An 18,180-nucleotide genomic window follows, 5' to 3' on the forward strand; every position below is an offset into this window, starting at 1 on the left:
CGAGGGTATTTGTTCCTCAGATGATGATAGAACCCCTTAGTCTTGCAGTGGGTATCGGAGGGTGCTTCATACAGGTGTTAATGCTGGAGCCACGTCATGTTAGCAAGATGCTCTGGAATCAATTCGTCACTTTCTTGCTCCAACTAGCTTCTTCTAAGCTTGCGGCCTAAAGCGGGGAGTCTAGGAAATTGTAAGAATAGAGTTCAGTCGCGGATCTCCAAACGTCTATACTCGCATCCAGGGATGGGCTAACTTTTCGGGCCGAGAGTAACGCCGCAGGACCTGCATCCCAGTCCCTGACTGGGCAATTGAAACAACAGAGTTTTAAAATATCTGCGTATCAGAATCGAAGACAGATAGATCCATGGATGCATCTCATATCATGTGTGGATAAAAACATAGACAATATAGAAAGATGGAGCACAACAATAGTTGTTGGGAATGAGAAATGTATGTGGGACATTGACCATATCTTCCCCGTTTTCCTCTAGAAAGCAGTAGCCAACTAATAATTACCACTGATGGTGGTAACATTATTTAGTTATTAGTTAACGACCCGTCGAAAAACGGTGGTATCTAACCCATGTACATGTATGATGTCCATGGATATCTCATTTCTTCATCCTGCCATAGCAGCGTCAGTTTCAAGACCACATAATAGTAGTTATTATATTATTTTGATGGATGTGAGAATTTGAAGCCTCATGTCGTGGGATATACATACACTAATAATATGGATTGATTATGTGCATTTTGTTTTCCTCTTTGCTCCACGACTTCCTAAGAACTTGGGCTGCGGGTATCTTTTATTTTTTATTTATATTTTAATTTTCTTTTCTTTCTTCCTTCCTTCCTTTCTTTCTTTATATTTATATTTATATTTATATTTATTTATTTGTTTGTTTGTTTGTTTGTTTTTAGCAGTGCTAATAAGCAGCGAGGCAGCAAGGAATCCTTCATAAAGTACCTTAGATAGTGTCAGCGCTAGCAAAATCCTCGTCACGGCTACTCTGGTGGTAATCTGGTAGACCGGAGCTTCTTGTGCCCACTCTCTGCAGAGGCTGCATTGAAGCTGCATGTGGAGTGCAGGGGCCCCGACGAATTTTGCGAGGGATCCCTAAAAAAGGCCCAAACTCTGTATCCAAATTTTCGGGAAGTGCTGCCCACGATTATTGTTTACTTTTATCTCACGCTTCTCCCAATATTTGCTGACCCGACAAGCTGGGTTTTCTGAGATGAAGAAAAGGACCGTGTGGTTTCTCGGAATTCTCCGGTGGTTCTCCTCCTCTCTCCTGTGGGGTTAGTGCGAACTGATAGCGTTAGACTATGGACATCGAGCAGACTAGCATACGTAGACTAAGATTTTGACACAGAGCCTTTTGAATGGCTGAAATCAACTCTCAAAACCAGTTTAGCCCCTCCGCAGTATCTGTCAATACGAAATCCATGGGACCCATGGGTCTTTCTTACCAAATTCTAACCGAGGATGTGAACGTATCATCAGCACGTTCGGCAGCAATGCCGCAAGCACGCAAGAAGGCAAACCGCAGGGCCTGCAACTCCACACAGGACATCGGAGTGCGTGGGGCGGCGTATTTGTCCACGCTCCACACACACACACACACACACACACACACACACACACACACACAGACGGCACATATGAAATCTCTGCGGTGTCTATCTTTGATAAAAATACTCCGCACTTAATAGGGTGGAGGTTGCAGTAGCATTTAAGATCGTCAAAACTGGCACGGACATCATGAACGATTCACTGAAGTTGTTGCAAGGTCACAGGCCATAAGCCCATGGAACGGTATGATGAAGAATAATCATATTGTGCAAGGACCCAGAAGCTTCCTGTGCCATGGTCCCATTGAGAGCGCCTTTTCCTGACTTATGGGTCTTGCAGAAACCAATGAATCTGTTTCTCTCAAGCCAGGTTGCGTTCGTAGGGTGACTGCTGGCACCAAACGGGAACTTAAACGCAGCGTTATTTCAGGATTGGGAAGTTTGAGCAGATGATCATAATTCGGGGGTGGGTGAGTTTTTGATGTGGATGATTTGGCAAGGGGCGTTGGAGCAGCGGATGTGAATTGCATTTGCTACCGATTTGTGCTCCAGCCTGCCAGACTTGGACCAGCATTCGCAAATCATAGCTTCAGGACTAGGATGGCTTGGTCCTTCAGGATTGGAACTTGTAGCCACCACAGTGGGACACCCTGAGGTTTTCCGTTCGTTCTTAATGCAAGGTGTTACGGTCTGGGGTCGGGCAATTGCCACGGCTATTACTTTCCATCACGCCGGGAGAGGGCTTTTGTCTCTGTCTCAAGCCCTGCTCTGATTCGACATGATGTTTGACAGGATGTTGAAGAACAATGATAATAAGTATCCTTAAGTTTTAGGTTGTTTTTCTCTTGGGTGTCAGCGCTCCGACCACCTCTTGAGGCTAGAAAGGGTTTGGGTTATCGATTCCCATCATTGTTCCCTGTTGGGGTCCCGGACTCCCAACTCCCCGACTCCCAAACCACCCCAGCCTCTCCTAAAAAAGATTCCTCCATCACAGACCGCTTCTCCACAAGCTCCGAACGGCCCACAAAAGGTTCAAGCTTGGAGAAATAATCGGAGGCCCAATATTCTGTCACGTGAATCGCCATATCTACCCAGTCGGTGCCCAAGCCCCCCCAAAAGAGGTCCTCTCACCACCAATTTCTTGCCTCTTCATAGGGTGGAACGGCTCTGATCAACCAACAGAGGCTCCAGCTAACTGGCCGAGAAGTGCGTGGCATTCTTTTATCTTTCTCTTGTGCCTTAGCTGCCGCTAGCCAGTTTCATCGTTCACCCCGTCTCCTGCGAGGAGCATGGGGAAACCACATCCTTGGTATCAACCAAACCACCGGGAAGCACGAAGAGACCGCTTGTGCACCACTGTCTGAAACCCATGATTTATATTAATACTCGTTGATATCCCTTCTTGATCGAACAATTATCGAATCCTTTGCCGGTCTATTTCGCTCTCATGGACGAAGAGGAAACATATTCCCTCACCTCGACGATTCGAAATCACGAGTTAGTATTGTTTTATTTTCCTTTACTTTCCTGTCTCGTATTATTCTTGACGTGTGGGTATCCGTCTCGATCTGAAGAGCTAACACCCGATTGTCGCAATGTCTGTAGATATTTCGGACATCGCAGATACCATGCCTACCATGCTGGGGAATACTTCATGCCGAACGACGAGGAGGAACAGGAACGTTTGGATCTGATGCACCATTTGTTTCTCCTCAGCTACGACGAAAAGCTCTATAGTGCCCCCATTCCAAAGAACATTGGGCGCACCCTAGATGTTGGATGTGGCACAGGGATTGTGAGCAAATCCCCCGTTCCGGCGTCTGTAACTTGTAGTTAGCTACGGCATACTAACTTGTTGACAACCTCGGGGGTAGTGGGCTATAGATTTTGCGGATGCCCACCCCACAGCCAAGGTCATCGGTACAGATCTTTCTGCCATACAACCGGGCTACATCCCTGAGAACCTGCAGTTCGAGGTTGACGACGCTGAGGAGGACTGGCAGTATAACCATCTGTTTGAGTTCATCCATATCCGAGGTATGGGCGGATCGATAAAGGATTGGCCACGGTTACTACAGCAAGCATATGACAACCTGGTACCAGGAGGTTGGATCGAACTGGTCGAATTTGATGCGTGGGCTTCAACTGATGATAACAGCCTCCCTGAATCGTCAGCTTATAATCAGTTTCAGACCCTCTTGGGAGAAGCGTCGGAGTTGTTCGGCAAGCCAGTAAACGTGGCAAGGGACTTCCGGGGATTTGTGGAGACTGCAGGTTTCGAGAATATTGGGGAGGACAATCGAAAGATACCATTATCACCTTGGCCAACGGATAAGAAACAGAGGAAGCTCGGTAACTATATGCAGATGGCCATGTCGGAGTCTCTAGAGCCCTATGCTCTTGCTCTGTTTACAAAGATGTTGAACTGGGACAACATCATGATACAAGCCCTGCTTGCTGGGGCAAGGAACGACCTTAAGAATATGGATTACCATATATATACCGTTCTGTAAGGAACAAAGTTTTATTCCTACGGCATAGGGTTAATAGGGTTCACAAGCTAATCAGTGCTGCAGCCACCGCATATATGCCCAGAAGCCAATGTCTTGAACAGCCTCACTCTGAGATAAACAACCACGCTCATGAATGCAGCATACTCCTATTCGCAGTTTCTGCCCAGTGTGCCCGATTATATATAGCGGATTCGCAATTTCCCGCCACCCCTCCGAATTTTCCTATGTTTATATTCAATGGTTTTTTTTTTTTTTTTTTCCCACATCTTTTTTATTTTACTCTCTTTTTGGGAGGAAGTGTGTCTGAATCCGTTTGGGAGTTCTGTTGTCTTTTGCATGGCGCGTAATGCGGTTCCATCAACTGTCGCTTATTTTTTTATTTTGTTATTTTTTATTTCGTTTGCTCTCCACTTTCATCATTTCTGTCAACTTGACCACCGCCTTGCTTATTCATTTCTGTTTGCTTTTTTAATACCATATGTCATATGTGGAGTAAATGTCATTTGGGGAGAAAATACTTTCGGGAATATTTCCTGTTTTTACGATAGTTTTTGTTTTAAATTGCAGAATTGTTTCGGCAGCCAAAAACTAATTAATTAGTTAGTTAGTTAGTTACCATTAGTTAATCTTTGTTCCAATCCAAGGCTGAAGCTCCCGCTCCCAAGATCCAGCTGGCATTGCTAAGTCGGTTCCATGGATCAGGTCCGTGGGTTTCCTGTTTGAATGGTGCAGTCGTCGGTGGGATCACGTGCAAGTAGAGCCCATTTTCTTGGCGGTTGGACCCAACCCCGCGCAGATAGAAAATCTATCCCCCTCTTTTACCACGCATGCAAGCTTTAATAATAGGGGAACGGGTAATCTAGGAAAAGATCTAATCTCCTATTGTTTACCTCTCAATCTCCATTCCTATCGTAACAATAGTAAACCAATTGCAGATCCAGTGGCCTTTGTTGCTGGGTGTTAGTTTTGTGTGAGCTGACCCCCCCACTCCCCGCATTGGCCCCGATATACCGCCATTCCATCATAACCATGGAAGCTCCAAACGAGGAGCTTGTCCCGCAGACCCAATCCATAACAGACGTCTACTCAAACGATCCTGGGAGTGGAGTTAGCGTTTCCTCCGACCAGAAACTCCGCTGGAACAATTTCATTGCCCAATTCAAAAAGCTGTATGGTGCGGCTCCGGATTTTGTCGCCCGGAGCCCTGGCAGAATCAATATAATTGGTGAACATATCGACTATTCACTATACGATGTCCTTCCAACTGCTGTCAGCGTTGATGTTTTGATTGGTATCAAGATTCATCCTGCAGAAAAGAATCAAGAATCGTGGGCTAAAGTGGCCAATATCACTGATGCCAAGTTTCCCGCTAGCCAGTTTACTATTCCTAAAGATAGCGATATCGAAATTGATCCCAAGAAGCATGAGTGGGTTAATTATTTTAAGGCAGGCCTGCGGGTGGCATTGAAATGCCTGCGGGAAAAGAATAAGTCTGGGAACTTTGCTCCTGTTAGTTTTGAGGTGCTGGTGGATGGCAATGTTCCCCCCGGAGGAGGAATATCCAGCAGCGCGGCATTCGTCTGCTCCAGTGCGCTGGCCGGAGTAAAGGCCAATGGCTATGATATTTCGAAGCAGGAGCTTCAGGATATAGCTCTCGTTTCCGAGCGTGCTGTTGGAGTATATTCTGGAGGGTACGCTATCCCTCACCCAATAAAACGCATATATTATGTCTGACCAAACCCTTCCCAGAATGGACCAAGCAGCGTCCATTTTCTCCCGTCGCGGATACCTCCTCTACGTCCGTTTCTTCCCAACCTTCCACATCCAACACGTCCCCATTCCGAAATCAGAGCCAGAAATAACCTTCCTAGTTGCCCAAAGCTTCATCACATCCAACAAAGCCGAAACCGCTCCACGTCACTACAACCTGCGAGTCGCAGAATGCACCTTAGCCACCATCGTCCTTGCCAAGATGCACAATCTCACGCTCCCCAAGGACTCCAGCTCGCTAGGTTACAGCCTGCGTAACTTTCAAGAAGAACTAATGCGCAAAGAAGGCCGTCTCCAAGACCCTCAGGAATACCAACTCGACTCCATTATCATGGCTGCCGCAGATTACCTGACCAGGGAAGAAGGCTATACGCGTGAAGACATTGCTGCGCTGCTAGAAATATCCGTCCCAGAACTCGAGAAGCAATTCCTCTCCACCTTCCCCGTGCAAGCGGAGCGCTTCTTCCTCCGCCAACGTGCCCTGCATTGCTTCAAAGAAGCAAGACGCGTCCTGGACTTCAAGGCCTGTCTTGCCCGGTCTCAACACCAGGGCCATCTGGACAATCACAATGTCCAATACCTGGGCCAATTACTTAATGAGTCCATGGCTTCTTGCCAAGAGCTGTACGACTGTACTTGTCCCGAGGTGGATGAGATTTGCAAGATTGCTCTGCGGGCTGGTGCGTTAGGGAGTCGAATTACGGGGGCCGGTTGGGGTGGATGCACTGTCCATATGGTTCCGCAGGACAAAGTTGCGGATGTGATGGAGGCGTTGAAGAGAGAGTATTATTCTCAGAGGTTTCCGGATCTTAGTCCGGAGATGTTGGAGCAGGCTATGGTTGTTAGCAAACCATCGAATGGCTCTTTTGTGTAAGTGCTTCGTCTTTTGTTCGCTTGTATTGGTTTTGTCTGCTGCAGGGTTGGGATGGCGTTTTGCTAATAGTAGTACCCTTTCCTTTTTGGGGGGTTTGGTGACTAGGATCTCTGGAGCTGCGATTCTGGAAGCCGCATAAGCTTGTGAATACCTTCTTTTCATTCAGGTATGCCTTTCAAATCAGGTTTACTAGGACAAAATGGGAATATTTTGGACACCTGAAGGTGTTCATGGCCCTTTTTACATGTGCTGTTTCATATTGTCGAGCGATATTTGGTAACAAAGATATGTACAGATCTAAGCAGGAGTTTAGAACAATTCCTTCCCTGTAAATAATGCATAAATGGCTCATGGCCTGAAGGAATGCTAACAGGTCTGTAATGGTACATACATACATATGATGAATGGCATTCAGGCATGTGTAACAACCTAGGTAGATAGCCGCCATTAACCTGGATAATTGAATATGAATACTTCTATCATATCATGCCCTTGTTGTGCACTAGCTGCCAGGTCGTCTGCGTGAGTAAACACCCGTCAAGCAAGCCCCCAACCTTCACGCATTTACTTACGTGGGCGGATCTGTCGTTGGTTACACCAAGGGTGAACACATTTTCTGGAACAGTAGTTCCTCGTTGATTGGACACTGCATCAACCCAATAGTGTTTGCAACAATCCATATTCGGTAATTGGTATAATTCGCTCGTTTGATCCCGAAGAGCCGGAACGACCAGGCAAAGATGTCCACGGACCACGTGGCAGCGTTCCTGCAGATGAACGGCAAAATTGACATGCAGGAACTGTTTCCCTGGTTTGAGTTGGTCCGGAGGTGCTTTCAAGGGTAAAGCGGGACACGGGGGTGGTGGATGGGTATACCCGAATCATCAAGCTAGCCCCTCGAACTAGCCCTTCTATCCTCCTCCCAACTTCTTTCTTTTCTTTTTTTTTTCTTTCTTTTCTTTCTTTTTTTTTTTTACCACAGTGTATGTGGATGTCGTAAAGGAATAAAATTAGCTGTCAGTGAGGATTTTCAGGCAATCCCTGATCCCGCATCGCACCCTATCAATATGGTGACGCTACGCTACATCTTCTTCCCAAAAAAGGCACTTAATTTTTTCATCCCCTTAACATTTACCTTTTTCAAATCTCTCACCCCTCTCGACTCACCCAACTTCTTCTTCTTCTCTTCCTCCTCCTTCTTGCGTTTCTTCTCTGCTCTGATTTCTGCGCCCTCGTCATCTTCCACGCCCCGTTTGCGGGAGAAGTCACTCGGTGAACGAGACGCTAGTACTTTCTCGCGCAGTTCAGCAATGTGTTTCAGATGTTGGGTGAGGGGGGAGAAATCCTTGGGGCTTTTTTCGGATGATGAGAGGATGTTTTTGACCCGGGATGAGAGATGTTTGGGGAGATAGGATGATTGCAAGAATGATATTGCTGTGTGGATACGGAGTAATTGGTGGATGTCACAATTGGGTGATAGCGATTCGTTCGTAGGCGGTGTAATGACTGTGTTTGGAGTAGAGACGTCAGACGACGTAAAAGAAGTAGCAAATGACGTTGTAATTGGAGTTGTAGAATCCGTGGTCTGTGACTCGACTTTCTCAAACGAATTATTCGCACCACTAGCCACATCAGACACGTCTGAAGTTGACGTTAGAATGTCGTCCCTTTTCACGCTGAGAATTGGAAGTTCCAATGCCCTATGTATAAAATGCTCTTCCAGGCTTGGTGGCAGCCCATTTGCCGCCATCCTCTCCGCCTTGGATACCAGTTCTCGAACCAATTTTTCCTCATTGAGCCTATACATTGTCTCCCCAGCCTCAACAGTGTCGCATACAGCTGCCATTCTCGCCACTGCTTTTGATCTGAGCGAGCCAAGTAGAATTCGTCTTAAGGGCTTTGAAACGTTATCTTGAAAATCGAGCATATCATCAAGCGGTTGGAATAATTTCTGGGCTGTTGAATAACCACTGGCAGCTGCTAATATCGGCAGAAGAAAAAACAAAAGGTCAACGGGCGTTGTGACGAGCAATTGTGCGTGTTTTGCAACTGTCGCTTTGGTTGGTGCCCAGTCCAGGACCACTTGATGAATGACCTCATTTGCTTCTGCGCTGGAGCCACTAGATACCATCCTATAGCATCCATTTTGTGCTTCACCCTCGCGTTTATCTGCTACTGGACTCGCATTGGCTTTTGTTGTTGTTGTTGTCGTCCCGGTGAAGAGAGTGCTTCTTGGAGTGGAAGAGGAGGAGGATATCGCCGTAAACTCGTAGAGACCCAATTTGGGACAAAAGAAGTATCGACTTTGGGTACCGGTTCGTGGATTTTCCAGGGAGATGAATCGAGCATCGTCACTTGCATTGGAGGGGAGGATGAGCGTTTTAGTAGATTTCGAAGGAACAGAAGCGGGTGTGCTTTGGTCGACTTCATCATTTGAAACGTTCCTCGCAGGCGCAGATCTTGTCCTCATAGTTACTTAAAGCGGGTGATACAGTTGTAGAATCAAGACATATGCATGATGTGCTTAATACGGAGTCGACCCTGGGTTGTTGGAGGTTATTGGAGTTGAGTACAGAAAATTTGATGATGGAATGAAAACTTTCGCTATCCCTTGACGCGTCGGGGCTAAAACGCGAAATTGACGCGGAAACGGCTGTGAAACCCGGGTTAATTTTCTTGAACTTTTTATAATAAAAAAAGAATAATAATGAAATGAAATGAAAACAAAAAATGCAACACTGCAACACCATAACACTGCAACACTACTTAGATAGCACTGTCTTGGTTAGCTGACAACCGTCTGCGATATGTGAATGGCCGCAGAGTCAGATATGTGAATTGATTTATCCTACTCCTGCTCGCCGTCAACTAAACGGTTTAATGTCGCTGGTGAATTCCTGGATGAATCTGTGGCATCGAGTTGTTTTGATACGAACGAGCTATGGGCTGAGCAAGAAAGGGGCAACGATACAAATCCTACCTTCTAAATTATCCAGATTTCTGTCACCTCAGGTGCTTGGTTGACGATAGTATGTTTATAACCCTTACTTCAATCTCAGCCCATAATTTAATAACGGATTTGAAAAAGTGGCGGATCTACATTGGCCTCCCAGATCTCCCTACGAGGCTCTCATGAGTTCCCCAAATGGCCGGAAGAAAATTCAAGAGATACAAAACCGTAGACACGCCGCCAAGTCCGCAGCGAAAAACATTGATACCACACCGTATGCGCGAACGAAAGCCAACCATCAACTGTTGGAAGATGGGTTGGGAAATGATATCGAGGAAGATGACGATGAGGAAACACTGCAATTGAAACTGGCTGCGATTGAGGCACGATTGAAACTGAAGAAATTACAGCAGAGCAAGTCCAAACCAACACCATCAGATTTTGCGGCGAGATCCAATGGCGGTATACCTGCTTCTGCTGCCTCACGACCATCCAGCCGGTTCCTTATGGAGCGCAAACGGAAAGCAGCAGACATGTCACAACAGGAGAACGTACAGGTACCAGTGTCGCCCACAAAGAGAGTGGTATCCACTACTGAACCAGTCTCACCGCGACGCATTATACTTGGAATCGACAAGGGGAAGAAAGGAAACGAGATATCTTTAAGGCGCCCCCCAACTTCTAGGCCAGCGGGGAGACCAATATGCTCTGCGGGAGGATACAGGGATGATGTATTATTACGAAGGGGACACTGTTCAGCCAGTCGAAGCACAGGCATTGCATTTGATGAAGCAGTACAAAGACCCAAGAGCTTTAGTGAAAGGATTGCTGAAAGCAGATCAATTGATAAAAGCAGGACAGAGAGGGCACAACTTCTGCACCGTAAAAGAACTTCTGCGTTTGCGGTGAACAAGGAGGAGATAGAGCGATTTCAGCTTGCGGCGAAGGAGGAATCAGGCAACACATCCAGCTTTGAGTCTCCAAGAAGAGGATACCACGTTGAGGAGTTTACTAGAGCTGATGTCATTCAATCTTTTCATCGGCCAGGATCCGCACTTCTGAAAACCAAAAGCATTCCGAGCGTTCACGCAAGTCCCTCTGCTACAGTACCAACCACTGTACAAGGAGCTAATAATCAAACTCTGGAATTTCCACTCCAGGCAGACGGGGGTGCTGCACAATCATCACTGACGAACAATGACAGTACCGGGAAAGACGTGCAAGATATGAACCCTACTAAATCCTCTGATCCGTCCAAGTTTGAGCCGTTTTCTGGCCTTCGCCTTTCAAGTCGCATTTTGCCTCACTCATTCCTGACCCGAACCCTTGATTCCAAAAGTCCAATGCGAATTCCCGACCTTCTAAAAACTATTAAAGGGCCTCATTTTGATCCCCCGGACACGGATGGCGATTACGTTGTATTTGGCATAATCGCCTCGAAGTCAACCCCGAAGGAACACCAAGATGTAAAAAAGGGCACATGCAAAAGAACAGATCTTGATGATGACGGTTCCAAAAATACCTCTAAGTACATGGTTCTCACCCTGACGGACCTAAAATGGTCCATAGATCTTTTCCTCTTCTCCACTGCATTCCCCAGATACTACAAACTTGTCCCAGGCACCGTCATTGCCATCCTAAACCCGTCGATAATGCCACCTCCACCTAACAAACTCGACACTAACCGCTTCAGCCTTACCCTAAACTCATCTGACGACACTATTCTCGAAATTGGCAAATCCCAAGACCTCGGATTCTGCAAATCCATCAGAAAAGACGGAAAAGTATGCGAATCGTGGGTCGACGGCCGAAAAACCGAATTCTGCGAGTTCCACATCGACCTCCAATTACGCAAGACAACAGCGAAGCGGATGGAAGTGAACAGCGGACCCGGCCTCTTTGGACCGGGTGGGCGTTCGGGCTCCCGCAGTGGAATGTTTAGCAGGAGCAGCGCACTTCAAGATCGGGACCGGTATGGACTGAAGCCTGAGGGCGCGCAGACAGACCGGTCTACAGGATCTACGTATTACGTTGCCCCTCCGGTTCCAGGAAATTTCTCAGCGGCTCGTCTACTCGATGCAGATGATCCGTTCATTGCGGCTGCGAATGACTTTCAGCGCGGTGGCTACGGCAAGCTGGATCGCATGCAGAAACGCCTCGCGGATCAAGAGCGGGAACGCAACATTGCAAAATCGCTTGGGCAATCTAGTTCCGTTGGGGCTGAATATCTTCGCCATAGACATGCGAATAGCGCTTCTGGGCGAGATAGTGCTGCTGCTGTTGTTACCGGTAGTAATGGGCTCAATTCTACTTCCGGAAATGGTAAAAGAGGGGACAAATACTCTGGGCGTGCGGAACAATCAGCACGGATAGCGCTGGAATTGGACAGCACGACGAAAAATGCCAGTAATGTCAAGTTGGGTCCGATGAAGAAGGGTGCTGTTAATAAGAAGACGAGATTTGTTACTGCCAAGGGCATCAGGGATGCTGGAAGGGATAGCCTGGGTGGTTCTGTGGAGGTTGGTAATAACAATGTGGATTATGATGATGACTTGGATATTGCGTAGCATTTTTCATTTCATTCTTCTTATGATAGAGTTGGTATTCTTTTTCTCCTTCTCGCCCTCCGGAATGATTTTTATTTTTCAAAAAAAAAATTTCAAATTCTTTTTCTTTTTTCTTTCTTTCTATTTTCTTTCTTTCTTCTTTTTTTTTTTTTTTTTTTTTTTTTTTTTGAGAACTTACCCTGGCTTCCTCACGGACAAGATATGTAATTGCGAGTTATGAGGTATGCTTTTGATTTGGGGCAGTGGTAGTGGTTGTTATTGCTGGATAGCATGCTTTTCTCAAAATGAGATGACTCTTTACACGAATGAATGAAAATATATCTTATTTCCACCAAGGATATTAACACATTGTTCTGTATCAAGGTCTCTAGAATCTGGCTTTATAGATACTTGTCTTGTCGAAGATTAGCAACTCCATATTTGAAATAAACGGAAATGAGAATAGAACGGCAGCAGTCACCGTTCTCATACATGTAATATAATTCAATTTGGTACTTTCAGCTATGTAACTAGGGGACCAGGACAAGAGCATCCTTTAAAAAAAAACCTATGAATGGAGGGAGGCATGGAGGGACGAATGGGAAAACGTATAAGGGGGGCGCCGTACTTGTAAACAGGAAAACGGAAACACTAAGTCGGGCATTGTAGAAGTAGAAGACAGACATTTCTTCCTTCTCCTTACCAAAAAGGAAAAAAAACCTAGAATCAGACACTAGGTTTGATTGAAGAGTAAATCAACAAAAACGAGCGCTGAAATTTAATTTTGTGGCAAAAAAAAAAAAAAAAAAAAAAAAAAACCTTGGAACATGACCAAGGTAAAGACAGATATTCAGCCAAGCCGGTTGTTCGGTCGGGATGCTTGAAAGAAAATTCAAATGAGAAAACAAACGGACGTTGAGAGGGGCAAAGGTGAGAAAGTGCTGCCGTGATAATAGAAATAAAGTAAATGCCGTATTGCCGTGGTCGTAATCTCGTCAGAAATAGATTAAAGCAGGAGGAGAAGGGGGGAAGAAACCTGGGAGAAGAGCATGTGCACAACTCAGTAGACATAACAAAACGGTGCAATAAAGAAAAGATCTGTACTGATTGAAGGTAAAGAATGCAACCAATCAATGTGACATGAATTACAAACAGGGGGAAATTTTTGCGCATGTAAGATGGGGACTTCTAATACTCTAGCGAACGACAACATAAACAAATCTCCCTTTTTACTGTGTGCGAGATTTCTTTATAGCAGGCTCCCCGCTGTCACTAGATTTAGCTGCGACTCTCTTTCTCACTTGGGATTTTGTCCTGGTCCATCTGGCGAAAGGGCTAACGCGAGCTACAGTCCCATTACTGGTTTGAGAGGGTGCGTTTGAACCTAAAGCGACCTGTCCTTCCTTGATATGGGAGCGGAGGGAGCGGCCAGGAAGAGAAGTTGAGGAAGTTGACACTGTCGTTTTGGATGGTGATGTTATGGGAACATCTTCACTGCTTGCATGAGGAAGATCGCTATTAGATCTGGATTCGTCGTGTTCATCAGCTTCACATTTCTCCACCGGACCCGCAGCCTTTTGACTGTTGTCAGATTTCAAGCTAGGTGTTGTTCCTCGCTGGGACGCAGTTGGGAAAAGCAGACGTGGCTTGATGGATGAACGGGTGAGAGGGCGGATACGCGGGAGACCACCCTCGGCCAGAAGATCAGGCCGACAAGCCAAAAGCCCTTGGTCAGTCTCGTCATCATCTTCTTCTGTGTCGGAATCGAATTTTCGGAATGTCTTCTTTCCACGGCTGTAAACAAATATTAGCAACTTGATTATGAACGACAGCAAATCTCTATACCTAAAAAACTTACAAAACGTAAAGCATGCCGTCGTCTCGATGCAAGACTTCCTCCATTTTCTTGTCGCGCGTAGCTTGCCGAATTCCCTTTGCTGAAGTGGATCCATCATTAGGTCGACAAAGGAAAGGGTTTTCTGTGGTTTCATGCACTTCAGGAATTCTATCTCTTGAATCGGTGAAGATTGTAATTTTATCATTTGCTTCTATCTCCGCCTCCGCTTCAAAGCTTTCCAGAGAAAACCCCTTAAACTTTTTACCCTTTTGCCTTTTAGGTGTAGGCATTTCATGGTTGTTGGGTTTAGTGTCGTTCTTGAATAGGGTACGAGCAACCACACTGGGATCGGGGACCGCCTTTTTGCGGGGAGTTTTTGCAGGCGTCGGGAGCATATTGGCCGTTAGGGTCGTATGCTGACCATAGATGTTTGGCAAACTGAGTGAGACAGATTGAGAAGTAGGGTGAGTTTGCCCTCTGGTGTTATCAAAGAGTGAATTGGCTTGTGTGACCTGTTGGGTCCCATTCCCCTTCCGATTGCTTCTCCTCGTGGGAGAAGCTAGTGGTGACTGGGGCAGGGAGAACGCATCCTGTTCAATGGGACATATTTTCTTCGAGATTCCATCCGTCGAAAGGTCGGTGTCATTGGGTGAGCACTGGGTAGAAGGCGTTGAAAACGACGGAGAACCTCGAGACGCCTGTCGGTTTGCTAAACGGGCCGATTGGCGGGTCGAATGCGGCTCGAATGCATCGAATCTGGGGCCATGTCGCGGAGTTGGCGGTGTTCCAATAACCCGCGGGGGTGGAGTTGTCGCCATGCCAATATCTGCCTTCCTTTATTCCCTCTTCTGACTATATATCTCCCGGCTGAGCAACGAACGTTCCGGGCGGTTAAGACTGGAATTGTCCAGTAATTGCCAATCAAACTCGAATAAAAGAGGCGAAGCAGCGTAATTCACGATTATGAATAGAGTTAAGTGATATCAGAAGGGGTGCTGCGCGTCGTCTTTGTATACTTGTTGCCGTGCAACGAGGGAAGGAGGAGATGGAGGGCTGGACGATGATGTCGGGAGTAATGGAGAGGTTGGTTGAGTTGGCTGTGGCTGTTTCGGGTAGACGCGAAAAACTGGGAGGCTGAACGGCTTAGCGCGATAGACGACACCCACCCAAACAACAACCACTCACGGTAATCAAACGGCCGCCTAGGCGCAATTCATTTTCTATGCCGTTAAAACACCCCACCAGAGACTGTTCTTTAGGTATCTAGGAGAATATTATTACTGAGAGACACACCCACACATTCTATTCCCCATCTAGGTAACTACCAAGGTACTAATTGTCCTCTTGTAAAAGATCACTCGACTTCTGCTCTTGTCACCATGGCGATGTCCAGTGCTCGTGCACAAATGGAGAAGCTGGAATTATCAGACGAAGACACTGCGGAGCTGTTGGCATCCCCTTCAAAAAAGCCTGGTTTTCCAACTCCCACGGACCATTCCCGAACTGCAACTGCCCCGAACTATGGACGAAGTAATAGCACACAGTATGATCGCGAGGAAGCACGGGAGGCGTCTTTACAGAGCGAGTTGGAGAGCGTGCGCAATATCAATCGGGTTGTAGAAGGCATCATTGATAGCCTGGAGCGTGCAAAAGGCAACATGGAGGTATGGCAGTCGAAAAATTGGCATTGCGTTACATGCTGTTAGGGCACTTTATTTACTTTGTCTATCCAGAATGTTTCCCGCACCGTCACATCTGCATCTACGCTTTTAAATACATGGACACGAATTCTGTCCCAGACCGAACAGAACCAGCGACTTATCCTTAACCCTTCCTGGCAAGGAGCCTCCCAAGATATCGCAGACATCGAAAACGAATTGATCTTGAGACAGCAGGAGGCGGAGAGGAAGGAGATGGAACTCCAGCAGCGGAGAGAGGCCGTGGCTCGAAAAGCGGAAGAGGAGGAGCGAAAGAAAGCTGTTGCGGCTGCTTCGAGGGGCGCACGGGGGACAACACGTGGGAGATCGCGTGTACTTGGGAGAACTCCTTCTACAGCAAGCTCGTATAGCGGGGCACGAGATACAAATACGACAAGAGGCACGACTATGACAAAGGGTATGACGACACGGGGAACTACTGGCATTCGAAGGCCTACAGCTCCGACTACAACAGGATCCAGCGTTGCGAGAGCCAGGGGAAGGGTGCGGGGTCCATCATGATAAAATATAAGAGTGCCTTGATATTTTCCTTATTAAATTAGAAGTTAAATGATACCCCTAGAATTTACACATCATTTCACTTAAATGACCTCTTATTTGTGCTCGAGATCAGTGTTGATATACAACCCCACCGTAGAAGTTGATGAGTTCCGCTGAGGCACGCCAAGCCGCTTGTTAAATATACACCCAAAGACCATTCTTACGCGTACCAAACAACCCATCCAAAGCTCTTGACCAAACCGATAATAATAGAAGACAAAGCTCCAAGAGCTCATCTCTCTAAAGCTCACCAGATAACAAGAAAAACAAAGGCACTTATGGGTATCCCCTCTAACGCCCTCTTACCATGAATTTCGCCCCTTACCAAGAACAATCCCCGGAGATCGAGCGGGCGCTCTCTCCTCCCCTCGCCGATGCGAACAGGTCAAAATCCCCCCCCACCACCCAGAGCCAGAACCAACGTACATCACCTTCATTCCCCCCAGCAGGCGGATTACCCTCACCCAGCCATTTTAGCGCACCTGGGGTAGGTGACACGGGTTTCGGAAGAGATGTGGAAGGAGGCCGATTAAGCTTAGGCGCTTTTGAGACCAGTCTTCCCATTCGCATGGACTTTGAGGCTATGCTCGCATACCTTTTGCTGCCTCCGGCTGGGGGGGTGTTTTTGCTGTTGGTAGAGCATAAAAGTGACTATGTGCGGTATGTTAAATAGCACAAGGCCCTGTCAATCTACTGGAGCCGTCTGTAGGACTTGGATGTAATCGCTAACGGGAGGGCGATTATTTCTTAGATTCCACGCCTGGCAATCTAGCATGCTGTTCACTGTGCTATTTGTACGTATCAACTCCATATTACTATACAAATACATAAATACACCAAAAAAAAAAAAAAAAAAAAAAAAAAAAAAAAAAAAAAAGAAAAGAAAAAGAAATCCTATATACATACTATCCGGAAACACCCTTATCCTAACCCCCTTTTCCTCAGATAATTCACATTATATTCTCCTGGTCAAGCTTAATTTCATGGCTTCTGTTCGTTTGTGACCTAGGCCTTATCAGCTTTCTAAGCATGCGCGCATATCGAGATGGTAAGGAAACAAAGGATCACTCTAGTTTTACCCCCTTTGTCGTACTCTGCATATTTCCTTTTGCCAAAAATAGGGCTGATCAAACCCTCACCTCTCGCTACAGTTGACTCACTCGAACACTACGAAGTACCCTTTTTCGGCCGCCTCGCGAACTCCTTCGTTGACGACGAATAAAAATCGCCATTTGCATTCTTCCTTCAAGAAAGGGAAAAGATAATAACGAACAAACAGACTCTTCTCCTATCCATTTATTGCGCTTGATACCCCCACTGAGCTCACTCTGCACACTTCGTACGGAGTACCCATCCTCATGCGCTACAGATTACCCACCTACTTCCGAGATACTGATGCAAGGTATCCAACCAGCTGACCGTAGCTTCTGACACACATATAAATATATATGTGGGTAATCCTAATTACTTCACTACACATTTTCTTTCCTCCTGTGTTCCCATGTAAATCCGGTTCAGCCAGATTCCCCATCTCCGTGGTTATTGATCATTTTTCTTGCTTGGGTTTTGAAGCGTTCATTTGTTGTACTGTATTCTGTTTTGCGGTTGCGATCATTATCCTCTTAGTTGCACGGCGTCTTGTGATTGTATATTGGCACCTTGGAGATTTTGAGCCGAAGGATCACCGGGGGTGGAGATGTAGAGAGAATGAGGGGATCTATGTACAGCAGCTAATTTTGTATAAACCACATTTGGTGATTGTTCCAACACCCTTTCTGTTTGTCTTTCACTTTTTCATTTTGTTGCCTACTCACATTTGCTCAACTGGCAAATATGTATGCACTCTATTCTTTTGCAGCA

General features: G+C 46.4%; 8 protein-coding genes across 8 annotated transcripts; 5 read left to right on the forward strand and 3 right to left on the reverse strand.

The window, feature by feature from the left end:
• Positions 1-2,465: 2,465 nt before the first annotated feature.
• On the reverse strand, positions 2,466-2,657 carry PAAG_11384 (hypothetical protein; the record flags this gene model as incomplete). The annotated part of the gene is made up of 1 exon (XM_015847043.1): positions 2,466-2,657. One exon carries the CDS (start codon positions 2,655-2,657, stop codon positions 2,466-2,468), a length of 192 nt encoding a protein of 63 aa, XP_015703305.1.
• A 362-nt stretch (positions 2,658-3,019) lies between these two features.
• Positions 3,020-4,085, forward strand: PAAG_01884 (hypothetical protein; the record flags this gene model as incomplete). Its single annotated transcript, XM_015844477.1, has 3 exons — positions 3,020-3,069; positions 3,178-3,367; positions 3,447-4,085. 3 exons carry the CDS (start codon positions 3,020-3,022, stop codon positions 4,083-4,085), a joined length of 879 nt encoding a protein of 292 aa, XP_015701481.1.
• A 1,029-nt stretch (positions 4,086-5,114) lies between these two features.
• Positions 5,115-6,729, forward strand: PAAG_01885 (galactokinase; the record flags this gene model as incomplete). Its single annotated transcript, XM_002795951.2, has 2 exons — positions 5,115-5,776; positions 5,835-6,729. The coding sequence occupies 2 exons, from the start codon at positions 5,115-5,117 to the stop codon at positions 6,727-6,729; spliced, it is 1,557 nt and encodes a 518-aa protein (XP_002795997.2).
• Positions 6,730-7,810: 1,081 nt separating this feature from the next.
• PAAG_01886 (hypothetical protein) lies at positions 7,811-9,199 on the reverse strand (the record flags this gene model as incomplete). The annotated part of the gene is made up of 1 exon (XM_002795952.2): positions 7,811-9,199. One exon carries the CDS (start codon positions 9,197-9,199, stop codon positions 7,811-7,813), a length of 1,389 nt encoding a protein of 462 aa, XP_002795998.1.
• A 662-nt stretch (positions 9,200-9,861) lies between these two features.
• Positions 9,862-12,246, forward strand: PAAG_01887 (hypothetical protein; the record flags this gene model as incomplete). Its single annotated transcript, XM_002795953.1, has 1 exon — positions 9,862-12,246. The coding sequence occupies one exon, from the start codon at positions 9,862-9,864 to the stop codon at positions 12,244-12,246; it is 2,385 nt and encodes a 794-aa protein (XP_002795999.1).
• Positions 12,247-13,454: 1,208 nt separating this feature from the next.
• PAAG_01888 (hypothetical protein) lies at positions 13,455-14,880 on the reverse strand (the record flags this gene model as incomplete). The annotated part of the gene is made up of 2 exons (XM_002795954.1): positions 13,455-14,019; positions 14,084-14,880. The coding sequence occupies 2 exons, from the start codon at positions 14,878-14,880 to the stop codon at positions 13,455-13,457; spliced, it is 1,362 nt and encodes a 453-aa protein (XP_002796000.1).
• Positions 14,881-15,441: 561 nt separating this feature from the next.
• On the forward strand, positions 15,442-16,281 carry PAAG_01889 (hypothetical protein; the record flags this gene model as incomplete). The annotated part of the gene is made up of 2 exons (XM_002795955.2): positions 15,442-15,726; positions 15,796-16,281. 2 exons carry the CDS (start codon positions 15,442-15,444, stop codon positions 16,279-16,281), a joined length of 771 nt encoding a protein of 256 aa, XP_002796001.1.
• Positions 16,282-16,627: 346 nt separating this feature from the next.
• On the forward strand, positions 16,628-17,542 carry PAAG_01890 (hypothetical protein; the record flags this gene model as incomplete). The annotated part of the gene is made up of 4 exons (XM_015844478.1): positions 16,628-16,980; positions 17,072-17,114; positions 17,266-17,368; positions 17,442-17,542. 4 exons carry the CDS (start codon positions 16,628-16,630, stop codon positions 17,540-17,542), a joined length of 600 nt encoding a protein of 199 aa, XP_015701482.1.
• Between the last annotated feature and the right edge of the window lie 638 nt (positions 17,543-18,180).

Source organism: Paracoccidioides lutzii (assembly GCF_000150705.2).
Source record: "Paracoccidioides lutzii Pb01 unplaced genomic scaffold supercont2.4, whole genome shotgun sequence".
Classification (NCBI taxonomy): Eukaryota; Fungi; Ascomycota; class Eurotiomycetes; order Onygenales; family Ajellomycetaceae; genus Paracoccidioides; species Paracoccidioides lutzii.